Raw genomic sequence first — 17,020 nt, 5'->3', positions numbered from 1 at the left:
ATAGAGAGTATCTAATAAAATTTATTAAGACCCTGATTATGGTCATGGTAGACCACACAAAGAATGACTTCCATAGGAGGCTAAGAAGGTGATCCATGAACAAGAGTTTGTTTCATTCAATCCTTAACATTAACTATCATTAAGGTGGAGAAATTTTTGAGGTGAGAAATTTAGTGAAATATTACTTAATATTCTAACTGGAGATATTACATACTAATCATGAAGTGTGAGTTCATATGATGCACTGATATATAATGATAAAGTATTATATAATTAAAATTGTAAAAAACACTACCTACTTGATATTAAATTTATTATTATTCTAATGTGCAAAGAATAAACAAGATTATCTAGGAATTAAATCTATTACGGTTTCATCATTAATAGATGGATGGATTGAATGAGTGATCGGTGAAGTAGTTGAATTTGTGCCTATAATTCTAGAGGTTGGAGAGTTTAAAAGCATTGCATGTACATCGATCATTGACGACCGAATTAATGCATCTACTTGTTCACATAAAAGGCCCACATGAATGCATCTTAAAACTTACTCATTGGATATGCTTTCTACTATTGCTTTGTCAATCACATCCACAATATTTCCTCTCGCAAAATATTTCCATACCTAAACAAGAATGACTAATACTCATCTTGATGAGATATATAATATAAAAAAATTGTTTTATCTTGTATTTTCGCCACCAACTTAACCTTGTTTAGAAATTGCTTCTTTCCTTGCGTTGATTGAATGGAAAGTCTCTTTACTGCTATTTGTATTCCATTTGGCATTGTCCCCTAACAGAAAGACAACACAAAAATCTTATGATTATATCTCACTATGAATTTATAACCGATTCCAGAACTATAAATTGAGTAAAATACTGCTTGAAACTTGTTCAGATAAATTAATCGAGATTAGAAAAGAGGACCACTAAGGAAAACTCATTAATCCTATGTTTATATCTGACTATAAATTTATAACCATTTTTGGAACTATAGAAAAGAGGGCCACTAAGGATTATGTTACCTTGTATATAGCGCCAAATCCTCCCTTTCCAAGCTTGTTATTTTCATGGAAATTGTTAGTTGCGGCCTTGATATTTTCCAACTTACATATTATCTCCTACTTCTGGCCAATCACTGTGTCTACCTCTCTGTCTGGATTCTCTGGATAAGTATTACACAGGGAGAAATGGGGGTGATGGGGGAGGAGATTACAATCTTGTATCAGGATATAGATTTATTTTCGGACCATAATGTAACGAAAATGAACCAAAAGTTTTCTTGATTCTGTTCTAATACCCTAACTAGCAAGGAATTTTGTTGATACAACTGTAGCACAAGTTCAAGAAAATTTCACTGCAAAAATACCATTCCTCAAGAGCGCTCGCATCCATAATTCTTTCTCAAAGATGACTTATTCCTCTGTCCGTAGCTCTTATTGTTGTTGATGGAGGCCCGAGCGTCGCCGTTTACATAGCCCATATTGGGCTCCCTTGTGGTTGTCCTCGCTGGTTATGTGCCAGCCCTTGGCACTTTGTGCCCGTGGCACTTCATTCCCTCGTTCCCTACTGTGGTCGTGTTTGTCACACCAATGATCGCTACAGAGGCAGGACGAATGAGAGGCGGGATTTATGAAATGACTTGGTCTTGTCTTTTTTTTTCAAGTAATGCATGCGGTTATAGGAGTTGAGAAATACAACCCCACAGTAGCTTGAAGATCTTCTGCAAGCTGAATAACCTGTTACAAGGAGAAGTAATGAAGCAAAATCTAAAGAACAAGAAAAACACAGGAAAAATATTCTCCAAACAAGAGAGCTCCAATTCACTAGAAAAATGTATTGTGAAAAGATAATACAATGAAAAGAAAAAGTAACCTTTAATAGGTCAAGAAACCCTGAAAAGGGAAAACCCTAGGTTTGCACATAATAATTAATTAAAATAATTAATTATATGCACCTAATGTTAGCTTAAGTGTAAAAAGATAATTGGAAACTTAAAGAATTAAACAAATAATGTTTAATTAATCAAGTAAAGACCCAATTACTCTAACACCCCCCCTTAAGCTAGACTTAGGGAGAAGCTAAAACCTAGAACAACTACTAAAAGCATGAAAGATGGGTCTCGGCAACAAGGCCTGATCAGGTACCCAAATACAATGAAATCTCTATGAAACGGAGACAAAGGAGAAAACCCAGTGGGAAAAAACTCCTCTCCAAGAAGAGATAAAAGAACATGCTGAAAGAAGAAGGAAGGAAGGCCTCATAAAGACCCCCCAAGGACAACTTCCTTCACCCCAAGCATAGAGCACAACTGAAGATAGCGCGACGATGCAAAAGGTTTCGTGAAGATGTCTGCAACCTGCTCAGAAGTGGGAATGTACTCCAGAATGAGAACACCATCCTGAATCAATTGACAGATGAAATGCATGTGAAGCTCAATGTGCTTCATCCGCTGATGCTCTACCGGGTTGCGGGAAATATGAATAGCACTCTGATTGTCACACCAAAGAACAGTGAGACTATCAGGAGGAAAACCAAACTTAGTCATCAACTATCGAAGCCATAAGATCTCCTGACTAGCGAGCACAGCAGAGCGGTACTCAGCCTCTGTAGATGATAATGCATGAGCAGTCTGCTTCTTGCAAGACCATGTGATAGGACCAGAGCCAAGACAGAAAACAAAGCCGGAAGTAGACTTCCGATCAGTGACATCATCAGCCCAATCTGAGTCAATATAGCCAACAATGTGAGGTTCCCTTGATGTATAATGAATGCCATGAGAACTAGTGCCCGGAATGTACCTCAAAATACGTTTGGCAGCTTGCCAATGACTCTCATGAGGATCATGGGAGAATCGAGAGACAAGACCAACCGCAAAGGAAATATTAGGACGGGTGTGAGTCAGGTACAACAAACTGCCAACCAACTGCCTGTAAAGTGTAGAATCGACTGAAGGAGTGGGACAAGCTGTGGTCAAAACAACCCCTGATTGAAATGGTGTGGGAGCAGGCTTGCAATCAAGCATGCCGAAGCGTTGAAGCATGTCAAGAGCATACTTCTACTGGTAGAGAGAGATCCCATCAAAAGACTAAATCACCTGAAGACCAAGGAAATAGTGCAACAGACCGAGATCTGTCATCTCAAACTGATCCATCAAGGCACACTGAATATGCTGAATCATGGAGGATGAGCTCCCCGTGAGGAGAAGATCATCAACATATAGCACAAGAATCAAAATGTCACCCTCAAGAAGCTGAAAGTAGACGGTGTGATCAGAATGACTGCGGGAGAACCCAATGGAGAGCTGAACTGAGTCACCCACTGCAATCTGTGAAATACCACAAGAGGCAAGAGAAGTAACCAACTGCTGAGTGTGTGTCATATGGTGAGAAGCACTAGAATCTAGAATCCAAGTGGACCCAAAGGTCAAAGCTCTAGCAGTGAGAGCATGACCTTTCCCTGTGGAAGGAGAAGATGCCTGAGGTGAGGAAATGTGATGTTGCTGCATGGCTTCCTCTAAAGCCTCTAATTGTTTCCAACACCTGGAAACTGGATGTCCATCCTTTCCACAAAAACTGCAAGTGTCTGATGATTTCTTCTTAGTCTTGGAGGAAGACTCACCAAACTGTGAAGATTTCCCTTGTTTGGGAGGAACTGATTTTGAATCAGACTTAGGAGCAGGCTTGGAGGAATTCTCACTACTTGCAAAAGGCTTTTTCTGCTTCGGTTTCTACTTCTGTTTGTCCTTCTCCTTAGAGGACTGAGAAACCAATGCTTTGTTCTTGGAGCCTAAGAGTGTATCCAATTGAGAAAGATGAGACTGCTCACGAGACAAGTGCTCACAAAAAACATCAAAGCTAGGCATGGTGAAATTAGTACCCAAACCATCCATGGTGGAGTAGAAAGCAGAGGCAAAAAACTGAAAGGGACCCCAAAGCTTCGAAAGAATCAAATGAATGCACTCTGTATCAGTCTTGTTCTTTCCACATCCCTGAAGAACAGATCTGGTAGTCTTGAATTTGTTCAAAAAATCCTCAATAGTGGGAAAGGTATCAGGTAACAATGAAGTCAACTCTGCCTCAATCTGTAATGCTCAAATCTCATTGACCCTCCCGAAGAGAGAATCAAACTTCAACCACATATCCCGAGGAGTAAGTAACTCATCAAGGTGAAACTGAAGACTGTCAGAGACATGTAAAGCGATCAAACCCATGGCCTCATCCAACTTGTTCCAGTACATAAGAACCTCATAAGGACGGTGAAGGTCTGGCTGAACCTCATTCAAAGTAGCCCACAACCCTCGTGACCTGAGAAGCCTTGTGATGCGGGGCTTCTAGGTGTGATAGTTGTGTGAAGTCAACAACTCAACTGAAGGATTTTCCATGAGATCAAAGAAAAAACTCTGCACCTGCACCTGCTTGTTGGTTGTTTTTATTATGTGATCTTTTAGAATAGACAGAAGATGCAGAAGGGTTTGTTTGTTTTGAGATTTTAGATGTTCCTGATTTTTTATATAAATGACAGAAAGCGAGAAAAAAAACACCCCCCCACAATGGAGAAACCCAAACCCTAGTACATAGTAATGAGAAGGAAGTAGTGCATAAGCAAAAAAACTTCAAACTGATATCTCATGTACTTGGTGAAAATTTTGAGAAAAAAGATCACAAATCTGAATAGAGCATGCTGAGAGCTTTCCAACGCCTATTCGTTTTCGAAAAACGGAGTCCGTTTGCCCATTCTATGGCCCCAAAAGTGCAAAAAAGAAGACCAACTTTGACTGGTAAAAAACACAGTCAAACAGAAAATCCAGGAAAAAAATCCACCACCACGAGGTCCGGCTCGGAATCACCTTTCCAACGCCTATTCGTTCACCAAAATCCGACTCCGGATGCACGATCTAGGCCCAAAAAACCAACCCCCTCTCAAAAAGACTAGAGAGGAGGGGCTGGTGGTGCTCCGGGCAGAGGTGGGGCTTGGGCCTGGCGGAGGTGGCACTCGGGGCGGGCAGAGGTGGTGCTCGGGCCAGGCACAAGAGGTGTTGGGGCAGAGCGGAGCTCTGCCCGGCGGTGGTGGCTCGCCGGCGGGGCGGGAGCGGCAGTCGGAGCGAAAGGAAAGGCACCGACGGGAGATGGAGCAGCGGCCGACAACGAGGACTTCACGGACGGCGAGGACTCCACGGGCGGCGAGGACTCCATGGGCGGCGAGGACGACACGGACGGTCGAGAAAAAAACACAGACGACGAGCAAACGCCGGCGAGAGCCGGAGCCGAAGCCTGAGCCGGAGGCCTGCGACGCCAGTGGGGCTAGCCTGACGGGTCCGTACGGCGCCGGACTGTCAGGTTCGATACCCTAAAAATTGCTTTGTTAAAAAACTTGTTTTTTTTTTGAATGCCTTTTTTTGATTTGTTTGATTTTTTTTTTTTGAAAATCAAAACAATTCGGCTTGCATGCCATAAAAAGGCAATTCTTTTTTTCAATTTTTTCTCGATGTGCGTGCCAAGGTCGTATGGCTTGGATTGGAGAAAAAAAATCACCCAGATGCTCAGGGGTAAAAAATGGTTTTATATGACTAGGGGTTTTTGGGTCTTCTGAGCATGATGGTGAGGTCCGTTTAGGCCCAAAGTGCTCAGAAAAAAACTTAACCCTAAGCACACAAAAAATGCTTGAAACCCCAAATCTGCTTCAAATGCAAAATTCTCAAAAAACAAGAACAGGTCGCTGCAGATCTGAGCTCTGATACCATATAGGAGTTGAGAAATACAACCCCACAGTAGCCTGAAGATCTGCTGCAAGTTGAATAACCTGTTACAAGGAGAAGCAATGAAGCAAAATCTGAAGAACAAGAAAAACACAAGAAAAATATTCTCCAAACAAGAGAGCTCCAATTCACCAGAAAAATGTATTGTGAAAAAATAATACAATGAAAGGAAAAAGTAGCCTCAAATAGGTCAAGAAACCCTAAAAAGGGAAAACCCTAGGTTTGCACATAATAATTAATTAAAATAATTAATTATATGCACCTAATGTTAGCTTAAGTGTAAAAAGATAATTGAAAACTTAAAGAATTAAACAAATAATGTTTAATTAATCAAGTAAAGACCCAATTACTCTAACACGGTCGTCGGAATTTCGACGAACACGAGCACTTTTTCTTAAAAAACCCTAATGTCATTGCATTATCATCGAAATTTCGACGAAATCGGGCATTTTTTCAAAAAAAAATCAAGTTTGATCACAATATACCTTCTCCGTTGGAATTTTAGGCTAAATGTATTAGTGTATGATAAATTTTTCATGTTTTTTTTTAACTATTTTTCATGGCTTACACAACTTTTGAGAGCATTTTACAACTACAAAACACAATGAAATATTAATCCAAACTGTTCCTTCATATTAGAAATATTTTTTATATCAACTTTGATCCATATCCTAGAGGGAGCATTTACCATATTTCTATTGCATAGAAGATAAACTTACATGATTATCCTTATAATTCTCACGGTTATGCTTTTCCTTCTTGATCATTTCACTAACATGACATTTTCTCACGATGATTATAGAATCATCCACAATTGCTATGCTTGTACCTTATACTAGTCTTACTAGCTCATATTTATGCTAACAACATTTGCATCTTATAATCACACATTTTAGGATGATTGTATTTCCTAACACTTTATCACACATAGTTTGCAATATTCTTACCTTGCATTCATGGCTACTAGCATTTAATTGATTATACATAATGGAAATAATGATGGGTGCAACTTTCTATCATTCTACAAGTTATCATAATCACATCTTATTCCATAGATAACATAACTTTCTATCATTCTACAAGTTATTATTATTATTATTATTATTATTATTATTATTATTATTATTATTATTATTATTATTATTATGATTATGATTATGATTATTATTATTATCATCATTATTATCATCATTATGATGATGATGATGATGATGATGATGATGATGATGATGATCATCATCATTATCATTATAAATAAATCTAATTTCATGTTGGTTTCTTATCTTACTTCGAAAACATTTTCGTAATAAATCACATGCAAGTCAAAGTGGGGGCAAAATGCAATAGTGAAAATTGCATACCTTGCACTTCAACCTTTCATTTTGGGATCCCTTTGTCCTAGTTGCCCCAATGTTGTGAAATGCTAAATCTAAGTAGTGTGTTTTATAACAAAATCTAGTACACAACTCAAACCTTATCTAAGTCCATCTATACTAACTTTGCGAAATTGGTTTTGATCCTCAAAATTTTCATTAGATTTATGAAAAAGAACCTAGATGTTTTAAAACTCAAATTCAAATTTTAAACCCACTTCCTTCCCTTTGTCTAACTTACATATGTCAACTTAAAATTCTAATTTGTTTGAACATCTAGAATCTAATGCAATGAAAGAACCCCTCTTGCACACATATAGAAGTATCAAAGTATTATTATACATGGCATTTTCTCAATCAAAGTGAATATATTTTTTATTTGAACTTAAAACTTCATAATTAATGTTTTGGATCTGCACAAAAGATTTGATCCAAGAAATTCTTTAGTCTTGGAAGTGGCCATATAATCAAACGAAAAAATTACTCATTCATATGCAATTTTTTTGACAAACCCTAAAAAATCTAAGAAAGATCAATCTAAGAACTAAGTATTGATTTATTATTTAAATTTCGAACATTTTGTTTCATATTGTAATCAATCATAACCATTAATAGAAGATTTTATACAATTGTTTATTTTTGAGATAATGATTTCTATGGTTGTTTCCTCTTTGAAGCCACTACTTTTTTAAAACTTAATCTCTTAGCTTAACTAGTTTTATTTTGGGCATGCTTTGCAAATGCTTTACTTTTTTCTAATTTTAATTATAATAGGTATATAATCTAATTCATCTCAAAAAAAATCTTAACTATCGATCATAAAATTGTTTATCTATCAGTACTAATTTTGACATAAACCATTTACATAAATTTGTATCTATTTTCTTACACAATTACAACACATAATTCAAGGGAAATAAAAATACTCAATATGATTGTGATTTTGAGAATCTCAATGTAATACTTAGAAAACAATTCTAATATTAGTTAAAAATTACGCGTAATTGAAAAAAAACAAACAATAATATTATATAGTGTCCATGTTTGTATGACGCGAGGGACGAGGACTACGTGCACAACCAGCTGCAATTAAATGAAGCGAGATTTTGGTAATGTCAACTTGACAACGTGGTCTTGGAATATAAAAAACCGAACTCAAAGAAGAATCTGAAACGTCAACTTGATCTGCCTGCATGGTACACAAAATAAAAAAAAATGTTGTTCAAAAAGTCAAAAGGTTACTTAATGCAACTGTAAACGAGTGCACAATATTTTGAATTCTTGACAATATCGAAACATTTGCTTTGAAATTTATGAATTTTCTTCTTAAAGAAACAACACCGTATTCTGATCCCGAATCTGATAAATAGAAGCAGAAGCTACGAATTTGAGTGATTTATGTTTTAATTGAACAAGAACCAGAAACAAAGAGTGGTTGTTTCTTTGTTTTGGATGGAGAAAGAAGATGAGGAAGTTCCCATTTTATTAGAGCTGCAACCCCAGACAGAAACAGAAACGGATGTTGACAATGAGGATGAATTCACAACAAACGGACATAGTAAAGGAGTTGGATGGAGCAGTCCATTGGGATATGTAAGGCAATTTTTGAAATGGATGGCAATAATGAAGGACACATTTGGAGGTCCTTTTGTTGTATTTGTTATGATTGTTTATGGTGTAACTCAAGGCTTTGCAAAGGCAATGAAGCACCTTGTAAGTAATTATTATTGGAAAGATGTGCAGAAGATGCAGCCAGTTTATGCTCAATCTTTCATGGTACTCTTTTCTTCCGCTCTGCTCTCCATTTTTCATTTTTTTCTAGCAGAACACCCATTTTTTTTTGGGTATAACAATTTAAAGTGATGTACCACAAATAACATGGTTTATGTCAAATCCCTTAACAAATCAGAATTACATTACATAGCCGTCCCATGGAGGGGGGTTTCCTAAAACATTTGAGCAAGTGTCGCAAATTTTTAAGAGCTTTCAGAAGCAGGTAATCCTGTGGATATTGTAGCAGTGGGAAAGCATAAAATGTATAAGTTCTAAAAATTTAGGAAGTTGGTAGTATAATAATTTTTTTCAACAAGAGCAATTGCTAAAAAGTTTTGCTGATTTTTTTTCGAAAGCTCAAAAAACACAATCAAGAAATTATTTCTAAACTTGCAAAAATTTTAAAACTATAGATGGTGAGGAAAATTTCTCACCCAACCCAAAAGGCACCCCATGAAAGTCTAAAATCTATATTTTCCTACTCAAGATTTTATTGTATTCTATAATTTAAAAAAAAAAACCAAAAAAAAACCTGTAACACTCCCTGCTCCACAAAAGTAGTTCCTGAAGTGGACTCCACAGGACCACCGACTTACTAATTTGGCACACCATTCCAAAATCAGCCAATAATTCGCAAGCATAATGGGCTACTGTATAAATAATTGTCTGGTGGAACGAAAGGCATGATGATGGCTCATATTCAGGCCCCCTTGAATATGCTCCACATAAAATGACAACAATGAGTATGATCAATTTACCTTCCAGGATAGTGTGTCCTTACTTGGACATGCTATACAATAATTTTTCAGCCCAATAAATGTTTGGTGAGCTTATAGTTTGCCTTGAATTGTAGGTGGGATAAGCTTGAACCACATTTTGAAGACGTAAAAACATGGGTCATCACAGAAGTGCCACATAATTGTGATATCATAACCTCATGGTTGGAGTGATGAGTCACCGTATTGTCATGGGGATATGAACCTAGGTGGACACGTGCAACCGTTGCTAGAGGATGACATCAATTTATTTAAATTTTGTAAAATCTATTGTTTCCATAAAAAAAATGTGAAATTTAAATCAACATGTTTTGTGGCAGATTTCAAATGCAAAGACTCGTTTCATTCTTCTTCTCTGCGAACTTTTTCACCCTCAAATTATTTCCTTTTACATGTGATGATGTTGACCATTCTTGTTTGTGGTGACTTAGTTCAAGTGATGATATCGTTTTTACTTCCTCTATCTTCAAAAGTAGTTTTGGGTTCTAACTCTATAGATCTATGGCATGTTATCTAAGAATTAGAAAGCTATGGAGGAAACCATTTCTGGACTTTCCCCAGTATAAGCTAATTGGAACTCTAGTTTAATGTTTCTGCACACACTTGGACAATGTGCACTTCATCAACAAAGAGTTTCTTGGGCATTGGATACATATCACCACAGGTTTCTTTCCCTCTTCACTATATATTTTTAAAAAATACTTGATAATGTTCAGGTAATATGGCCATGCTTAAGAGTTCAATATTCCTTTGTTCCACTTTAGAATTCAAGGAATCTTGTCATACTCTGTCTTAATGAAATGAGGATTAGGTCTCTTTTTTAATTAAAAAAATTCTGGTTTCTAAATGGTGATTATCAATGCCTAATCGTGCATGCATTTATTTATTTTTGGATAAAGGGCAAAGGGTGAATTTTGGAAGGACCCTCAAACCTTTTACAATGAATTATAAAAATATTGAAGCCTAGTTCCCAAATGAAGGACCATAGCAAGGATCAAAAATAGCCTCAAGGTGCAAAGTTACCCATCAAAATTCCCAACAAGGAGTAAAAGCAACTATGGGTTAAAGAAAACAACAAAATACTTGTCATTCATCGCAGCTTGAAGCCAACATGCTCCAAAGAGCTATGCATACAACCATCAAGCATTACTCGAGAATTCTCCAAACTTGATGTTAACCTCTCATCCATAGGCATCTTCCTTTGATCCTTGGAAATAGATGAGTAAAGAGCACCATCCATGTAATATCCCTTGACAATCTGACCCTGTGTGCAAGGAATATTGTCAAACACTTGGTTTGCAATGTCTGTACGTGCAGGTTGTAGTTCCTTCTTTTGATATTTTGGTTTGTTTTGATGAATGTTTGAGATATATTTGCAATGTTGGATACAACAATTCAATGCAGAAAAAATAGGAGATGTTGCAATAATAATTTTTTACTCAAAAACTGAAATTGCTTTGCAAATACACAACTGGAAATTCCAGATTTTTGCATCAGCTTAGATACTCAGTATTTTCATAAAATATCGACAACCCAGTTCATAAAATATCCTCTATTATCTAAATCAACAATACCCAAAAAATTTAGGAGTTACATTTCATGAACTCACAGGTAAACATGCCTTGAAACCCTTCGAAAATGGATGCCAGAATAAAGTGTAAAGTTGCAACAGTCAAGAATAATCCTCATGCTATTGAAAATGGAGTCTTTGATCAGCTATTCTTCAAACCCTTGTACAATCTTTCCAATCTGCACTACAATAACTCCCACGTGCCAATAAAGAGGGCACAAACAGCAATAGAGATTTACCAAATAAGATTAACCTTCAATTATTTCTGATCTGCAAATAGATGTTCTTCAAACCCTTCACAACTTCTAGATCTTTCACCAATGAAACTCAAATTTGATTGCTGGTTACAGCCAACTCAAAAGCAACCCTCAGAAGATATTTCACCACCTCATGTAGCTGTCAAAATGAAGATACTATGTTCTCCAATAATCCAAAAACCCTTGGGTTTGCCTTCTCCAAATGCCAGGTAATCATAAATGTCAAATTATCAAATGCTCACAGAATGAATGAAATCCCTTTTCAAATGCCTTTATATAATATTTAATTTGCATTTGGCTTCATCTCATTTAATTTCACTTTAATTTCATTTACTTTTCCCTCCATTTGGTGCACAATATAAAGTATACTTTATTAACACTTATATCTCCCTTTAAATTATCACTTTATCACTTATAACAAAGTATACTTTTAAAGCATTTAATATATCATCTCTTAAAGTGGGCCCCAAATATAACTTAAATGCACTTTAAATAATCGACTTCATAATTCATTAAATAACCTCCTCATAATAATAAAGTCAATTAGATATTTAAATGAGTGCATTATTAAATTAATTAATTAATTATTATTACTAAATTACAACTTTAATAATAATAAAAATGCCTTAACTTCTAGAATAATGCACATAATTCAATTTCATCTATTCTAGGAGGTAAACCATTGCATTCTCTACGCATCCAACCGCCTTACTAAAAATAGTAAGGGTCCCTTTCTAACATCCACTGACTTACTATAAATAGTAAGTATAGCAAATGAAATCCAAATGAAACCAAACGAGCATCAAAATGGAACATATTGAATACTGGAGAAGACAAGAACCTCTATTGACCAAGTCCCTGCCTCAGAAAACCCTCTATCCACAATTATTAGCCTACGAGGGTCAGAATGATAGGCCAATCACTCTGGAATAGGAATGAACTAAAAAGGGGACATTACAATCCATGTAATATCCCAAACTGGATTATTGCCTCCATTCTGATGTTTAAGTCTGAAATATATCTTTGACCAGTGAATGGAAGGATGTTTTGATACTTTTTATTTTTTTTTGTGTTTTGAGGGATTTTAGCAATTTGGAAGATTGAATACAATAAACAATGACCGAAATAAAATACTATATACTGATTTCTATAACAACAAAACACCAATACCAAATTTGAATAATTTGTTGCAATCAAAATAGTGCATAGCATACCCAGAGTCCAGCACTAGCCAGTTTAGGTGCTTTTTATTGATAGAACTGGTGAATCTAGCAATACAGGAATCTCCCAATGGTGCCAATACCTCCAATGAGGTTTATTTGCATCTACTATAATTATCAAAAACAATTATGGGACAAAAAAATAGTTCAACTACAATTCCTTTCAGGCTTCCTGGCAAGATCATTGAATTTGACCCATTTTCCACACTAAATTGTTGATAGCCATCACATATGCCATAATAAACTTGAAAGAAAGATTTATTTGCTTTTTACTATTGCTATCGATGAATTTCTAACAAATTTCATACCCTATTTGCTGCTAGATTATTTATTTGGCACCCCAGGTGCCTCCAAGTGTACAACTTGTTGGCAATTTGGAGGAATTGATTATGTGTTGCATTGATGTCAACACTAGCTTCTTTGGTTGTCTACCGGATTCCGGTAGAGTGGTTGGACTTTGATGATGATCAGGAGATTTGTCTCTGGTATGTTCCGATTGGTGGAATTGGTTTGGTTCGGTTATTCATGTCATTCAGATGCGTGTCACATTCAGTTGGTTCGGGATTTGATGATCCGGAAGCTCTCATATGTTCTAGTAAGCCTTTTGGTTACCGGTAAGGGTTTTACCGGCAGAGCTTCGTTGAAGATCTTTTGATGGATTCGATAAGTGGTGTTGGTGCGGCTTCTAGAAGGTTTTCAGGATGCTTAAGGTTTTTTATTATAAAGTAGCCAAAACTGGGGGCTGACCCAAAGGAATAGAAAAAGTCACTACTAGTACACACACAGCTGCCTAGCCGCAGTCAGCCAATCCCAACTTTAGTCTTCAAAAACAAAAACTGCCTACCACTATTGTATAACCCGAGATTGAAACCAATCTCATCCAAAAAGTGCCTTAAGCAGCAGTAAACCAACATATTGTCAATACTATAAAAACTTTTAAGAGTAGCAATATTACCATGGAACCAAACGTTCCAGCGACAAAAACTATAACATAAAAGAAAATTTCCAACCATACAACCTAATTATCAACACCCATGTGCTTAGAGAGCATAAGCCCGATCCAGTCATCCGCCAGGAACTTGAACAGTTCCTTAGTGGTGTCGCTTTCCAGCCGGCCCTGTTCAGCCTTTTCCTGATGGAGCAAGCACAGAGAGGTAGCCGAAGAGTGCATAACTTTGACAGCAAATTTCCCAATTTTGTTGACATAGGACTCCAGATACTCCAATTTTTTCTTAACACCATTTAAGTCTTCAGAGATAGCACTGCAACTCGAACACTACACCGCCTCTTCCTTCTCCCCGCCATCAGCAGCAGTCTGCCCACCTTCAGAATTCCTTTCGTCCCCCTCAAAGGTCTAGGGAGGGGAAGTGTTAGAAAAAGGGGAGGTGTTCTTAATATCCTCCTTAATGGTCTCCGAGTCGGGGGCGTTTGTGCCTAGATTGGAGGAATCCGAGCCCTCTATAGCCTCCGTTTCATCCTCCCCCTTTTCACTCTCTGCTTTCTCATAATCTTCCTCTTCCTCGTTAGCATAGTTCTTTCTCATGACGATTTGCTTCATCCGGGGTTTGTTTGCAAATCTGTGGGATATTCGCGGGGTGATACCATCCTCTGCATCAGACTCAACAAGAAGGATTTTGGCTTCCTTTCTGGGTTTCTTGGAGGTGGGTTTCGCAGTAGAAGGGTTGCTTTTGTTTTTTTCCCCAATTTTGAGGGGGAAGGGTGGGGCTTGGTCGAGGGATTGACAAGGTGTCATCGACTTTTTCGAGGTCTTTTTGAGGGCTTTTTTAGAGCGAGCAAGGGGACCCTAAATGGAGGGGGCAGGTTGAACCGAGATAGGTTTAGGGGGACAAAGGGCCTTGTGAAAATTGTATAGCCGAAACATCAGCCCCTGGTGGAGGATGGTAAAATTACCCTCTTGACTCATACAATGGCGGACATCTTTAACAGTAGATTCAAGAGCATGCAGCAAGAAGAACGGAAAAGAAATGGTGTCATGGTTGCGAAAGTGATTGAGCAATGGGAAATGATAATAATAGAAAACACCATACCTTCCCTCAAGGGTAAAGTATTTCATAATATTTTTGCAAACTTGATCCCACAGGTAGGGTAAACATTCCCTGTTGAAACACCCATGCATTTTGGCCGGTTCCTCACCCTTTTTGAAGAAGCTGTTCATGTTGGTCTCTTCCGCAACCCTGCTGGTTTTCTTCCACTTCCTGCCTTCAGTAGAGAGACCCGTAGCCTGGGCGATACTTACTCACTAATTTCAAATGAAATGTCATCCATGACCACTCTCTTGTCCTTCCAGTTGTTGACAAACTGCATGGAGAGGTTTCTATCAAATCCCATCATGGCTTCCATGAACGGGATGATTCCCCCTTCTTTAGCATACATCTAGACGCACGGGTTGTCACGAAAACAGTCGTCAATAATGTCCGGTTCCACTCGGACTAAATCCCCCCCCCATGATAGCTTCCTCCAGAGTGAAGTTGAGATGCAGTGCAAGCCTAGAAAAAGAAATGCAGAGGGAAAACCCAGAGCTGGAGTTAAGAGAAATCAACCAAGAATTAGCCAAAGTATTGTGCAAGGTGCAATAATTATTTTTAGTGTGATTCCCAAGGCATGCGTCTGCCAGCTCCGGGAAGCATGCGAAGGGACACCTCTTAATATCTCTACCAACTTGCAAAGATCGTCATTATGGAGAGATCTTAGGTTCCAGTTAAGGTAATAATTGGAGTCCTTGTTGTGATTAATGATTAAAAGTTGGCACTTCAATTCACTTGCGACGCAGAAATAGGTGGCCAACCATGTCGGTATCGGGAGGAGAAGTTGGGGACCACTTGAAGCCAGTATGGTGTAGCCCGCCCAATTTGAATTTAAATTTCCCGCCAGCAGCACAACATCGCAGCTGGCCCAAAGCGACTTGTTGAGAAGGAGGATGTGGCACTTCATTCATGGATAGAGGCGATTCGTTCGTTCCTAATAAGGTCCTTCTTGTCAGTAAGAGAATCTAGGTGTCTCCTGCACCTCGTAGCTTTTATCTCCAACCCCGTCCCAGCTAGAGAGTCTGCCAACGCATTCCCCTCTCTATAGATGGGCTGAATTTGAGATTCCTCTAGCCAGACTATCATGGACCAGATGTCCTTGATGACGTTGTTGATCATCCAGCTAATCCCTGAAACTCCTTTAGCTGCCTCAATAATCATCTTAGAGTCCCCTTCAATGATCAGTCTTTTAACATTGATGCTGAGAGCCATCTTAAGCCCCCAAAAGAGACAAAGGGCTTCGGCCATGTTGCTCGAGACAGAGTCAAAATTTCCCGCATGGGCCAGAACCAGGTTGCCCAAGTTGTCCCTAATAATTCCACCTCTTGTTGCAGAACCACCATCAAAATTAAGCTTGAGCCAAGGGGGGGGAGGTGTTGACCATCTGGTATTAATCCTCTCCATTTTTTTTGAATTGTCATATCAAAGGAAGCTATCTGACAGATTCCATGTTTTAATCCAACTCCTATCCAAGACCATAGGGGTAGATTGTGGAGTTTTCCATTTGCAGATGAGGGCGTTTTACCTGAGGTACTTCTCAACTATGTCAGCCACCGTGTCAACCGAGTTGTTGGTGTCACGGAAGATCCTATTATTCCTTTCCTTCTAGATATGCCAACAGATGTGGGGAGGTATGAGTCTCCAAAAATGTCTGATCGATGGGTGAGCGGAGGGGCACTTCCAGTTGCTGATAAACTACTGCAAGTCTTCCAAGAATGTCCAAGCCAAATTAAATTTCAGTAAAACTTTGTACCAAACCATAGAAGCGAAGGGGCAATGGATAAAGAGGTGATTTATGCTTTCTTCAGCACAATTACACATAACACACTTATTGGCAAGCAGAAATCCCCTCCTCTTCAGATTATCAATAGTAGGGATCTTCTCGTGAAGGGTCGTCCACCATAGAAGCGAAGGGGCAATGGATAAAGAGGTGATTTATGCTTTCTTCAGCACAATTACACATAACACACTTATTGGCAAGCATAAATCCCCTCCTCTTTAGATTATCAATAGTAAGGATCTTCCCATGAAGGACCGTCCACCAGAAGAAGTTAATTTTAGGGATGAGCTGAGAGTTCCAAACTTCTTTCCAGCTGTAGCAATCAGTCATGGGAGAAAACAAGAGATTGTAGGTCGATTTAACACTGAAAGTCCCTGAGGGGTTCTTAGTCCAAACAAGTTTATCAGTGTGAGCAAAATAGGGGATCCTAATCCCCTCAAGAAGGGATTGTAACTCTTCAGCCAAA

At 38.1% G+C, this 17,020-nt stretch overlaps 2 protein-coding genes across 4 annotated transcripts in view; one reads left to right on the top strand and one right to left on the bottom strand.

The window, feature by feature from the left end:
• Positions 1-8,039: 8,039 nt before the first annotated feature.
• The window catches only part of LOC131078261 (indole-3-acetaldehyde oxidase), a 143,478-nt gene continuing 134,497 nt past the window's right edge, over positions 8,040-17,020 (bottom strand). For all 3 annotated transcript variants that reach the window (XM_059209217.1, XM_059209218.1, XM_059209219.1), the window contains one exon: positions 8,040-8,322. In XM_059209217.1, the coding sequence (XP_059065200.1) occupies positions 8,161-8,322 (162 nt within the window). In that variant the 3' untranslated portion in view covers positions 8,040-8,160. The remainder of the gene's footprint in view (positions 8,323-17,020) is intronic.
• The window catches only part of LOC131857118 (probable folate-biopterin transporter 6), a 137,477-nt gene continuing 128,937 nt past the window's right edge, over positions 8,481-17,020 (top strand). The window contains exon 1 of the mRNA XM_059209216.1: positions 8,481-8,909. Coding sequence (XP_059065199.1) covers positions 8,586-8,909 — 324 coding nt within the window. The 5' untranslated portion in view covers positions 8,481-8,585. The remainder of the gene's footprint in view (positions 8,910-17,020) is intronic.

This window comes from Cryptomeria japonica, chromosome 7 (genome assembly GCF_030272615.1).
Source record: "Cryptomeria japonica chromosome 7, Sugi_1.0, whole genome shotgun sequence".
Taxonomy (NCBI): domain Eukaryota; kingdom Viridiplantae; phylum Streptophyta; class Pinopsida; order Cupressales; family Cupressaceae; genus Cryptomeria; species Cryptomeria japonica.
This window is presented reverse-complemented; position numbering and strand designations above follow the sequence as displayed.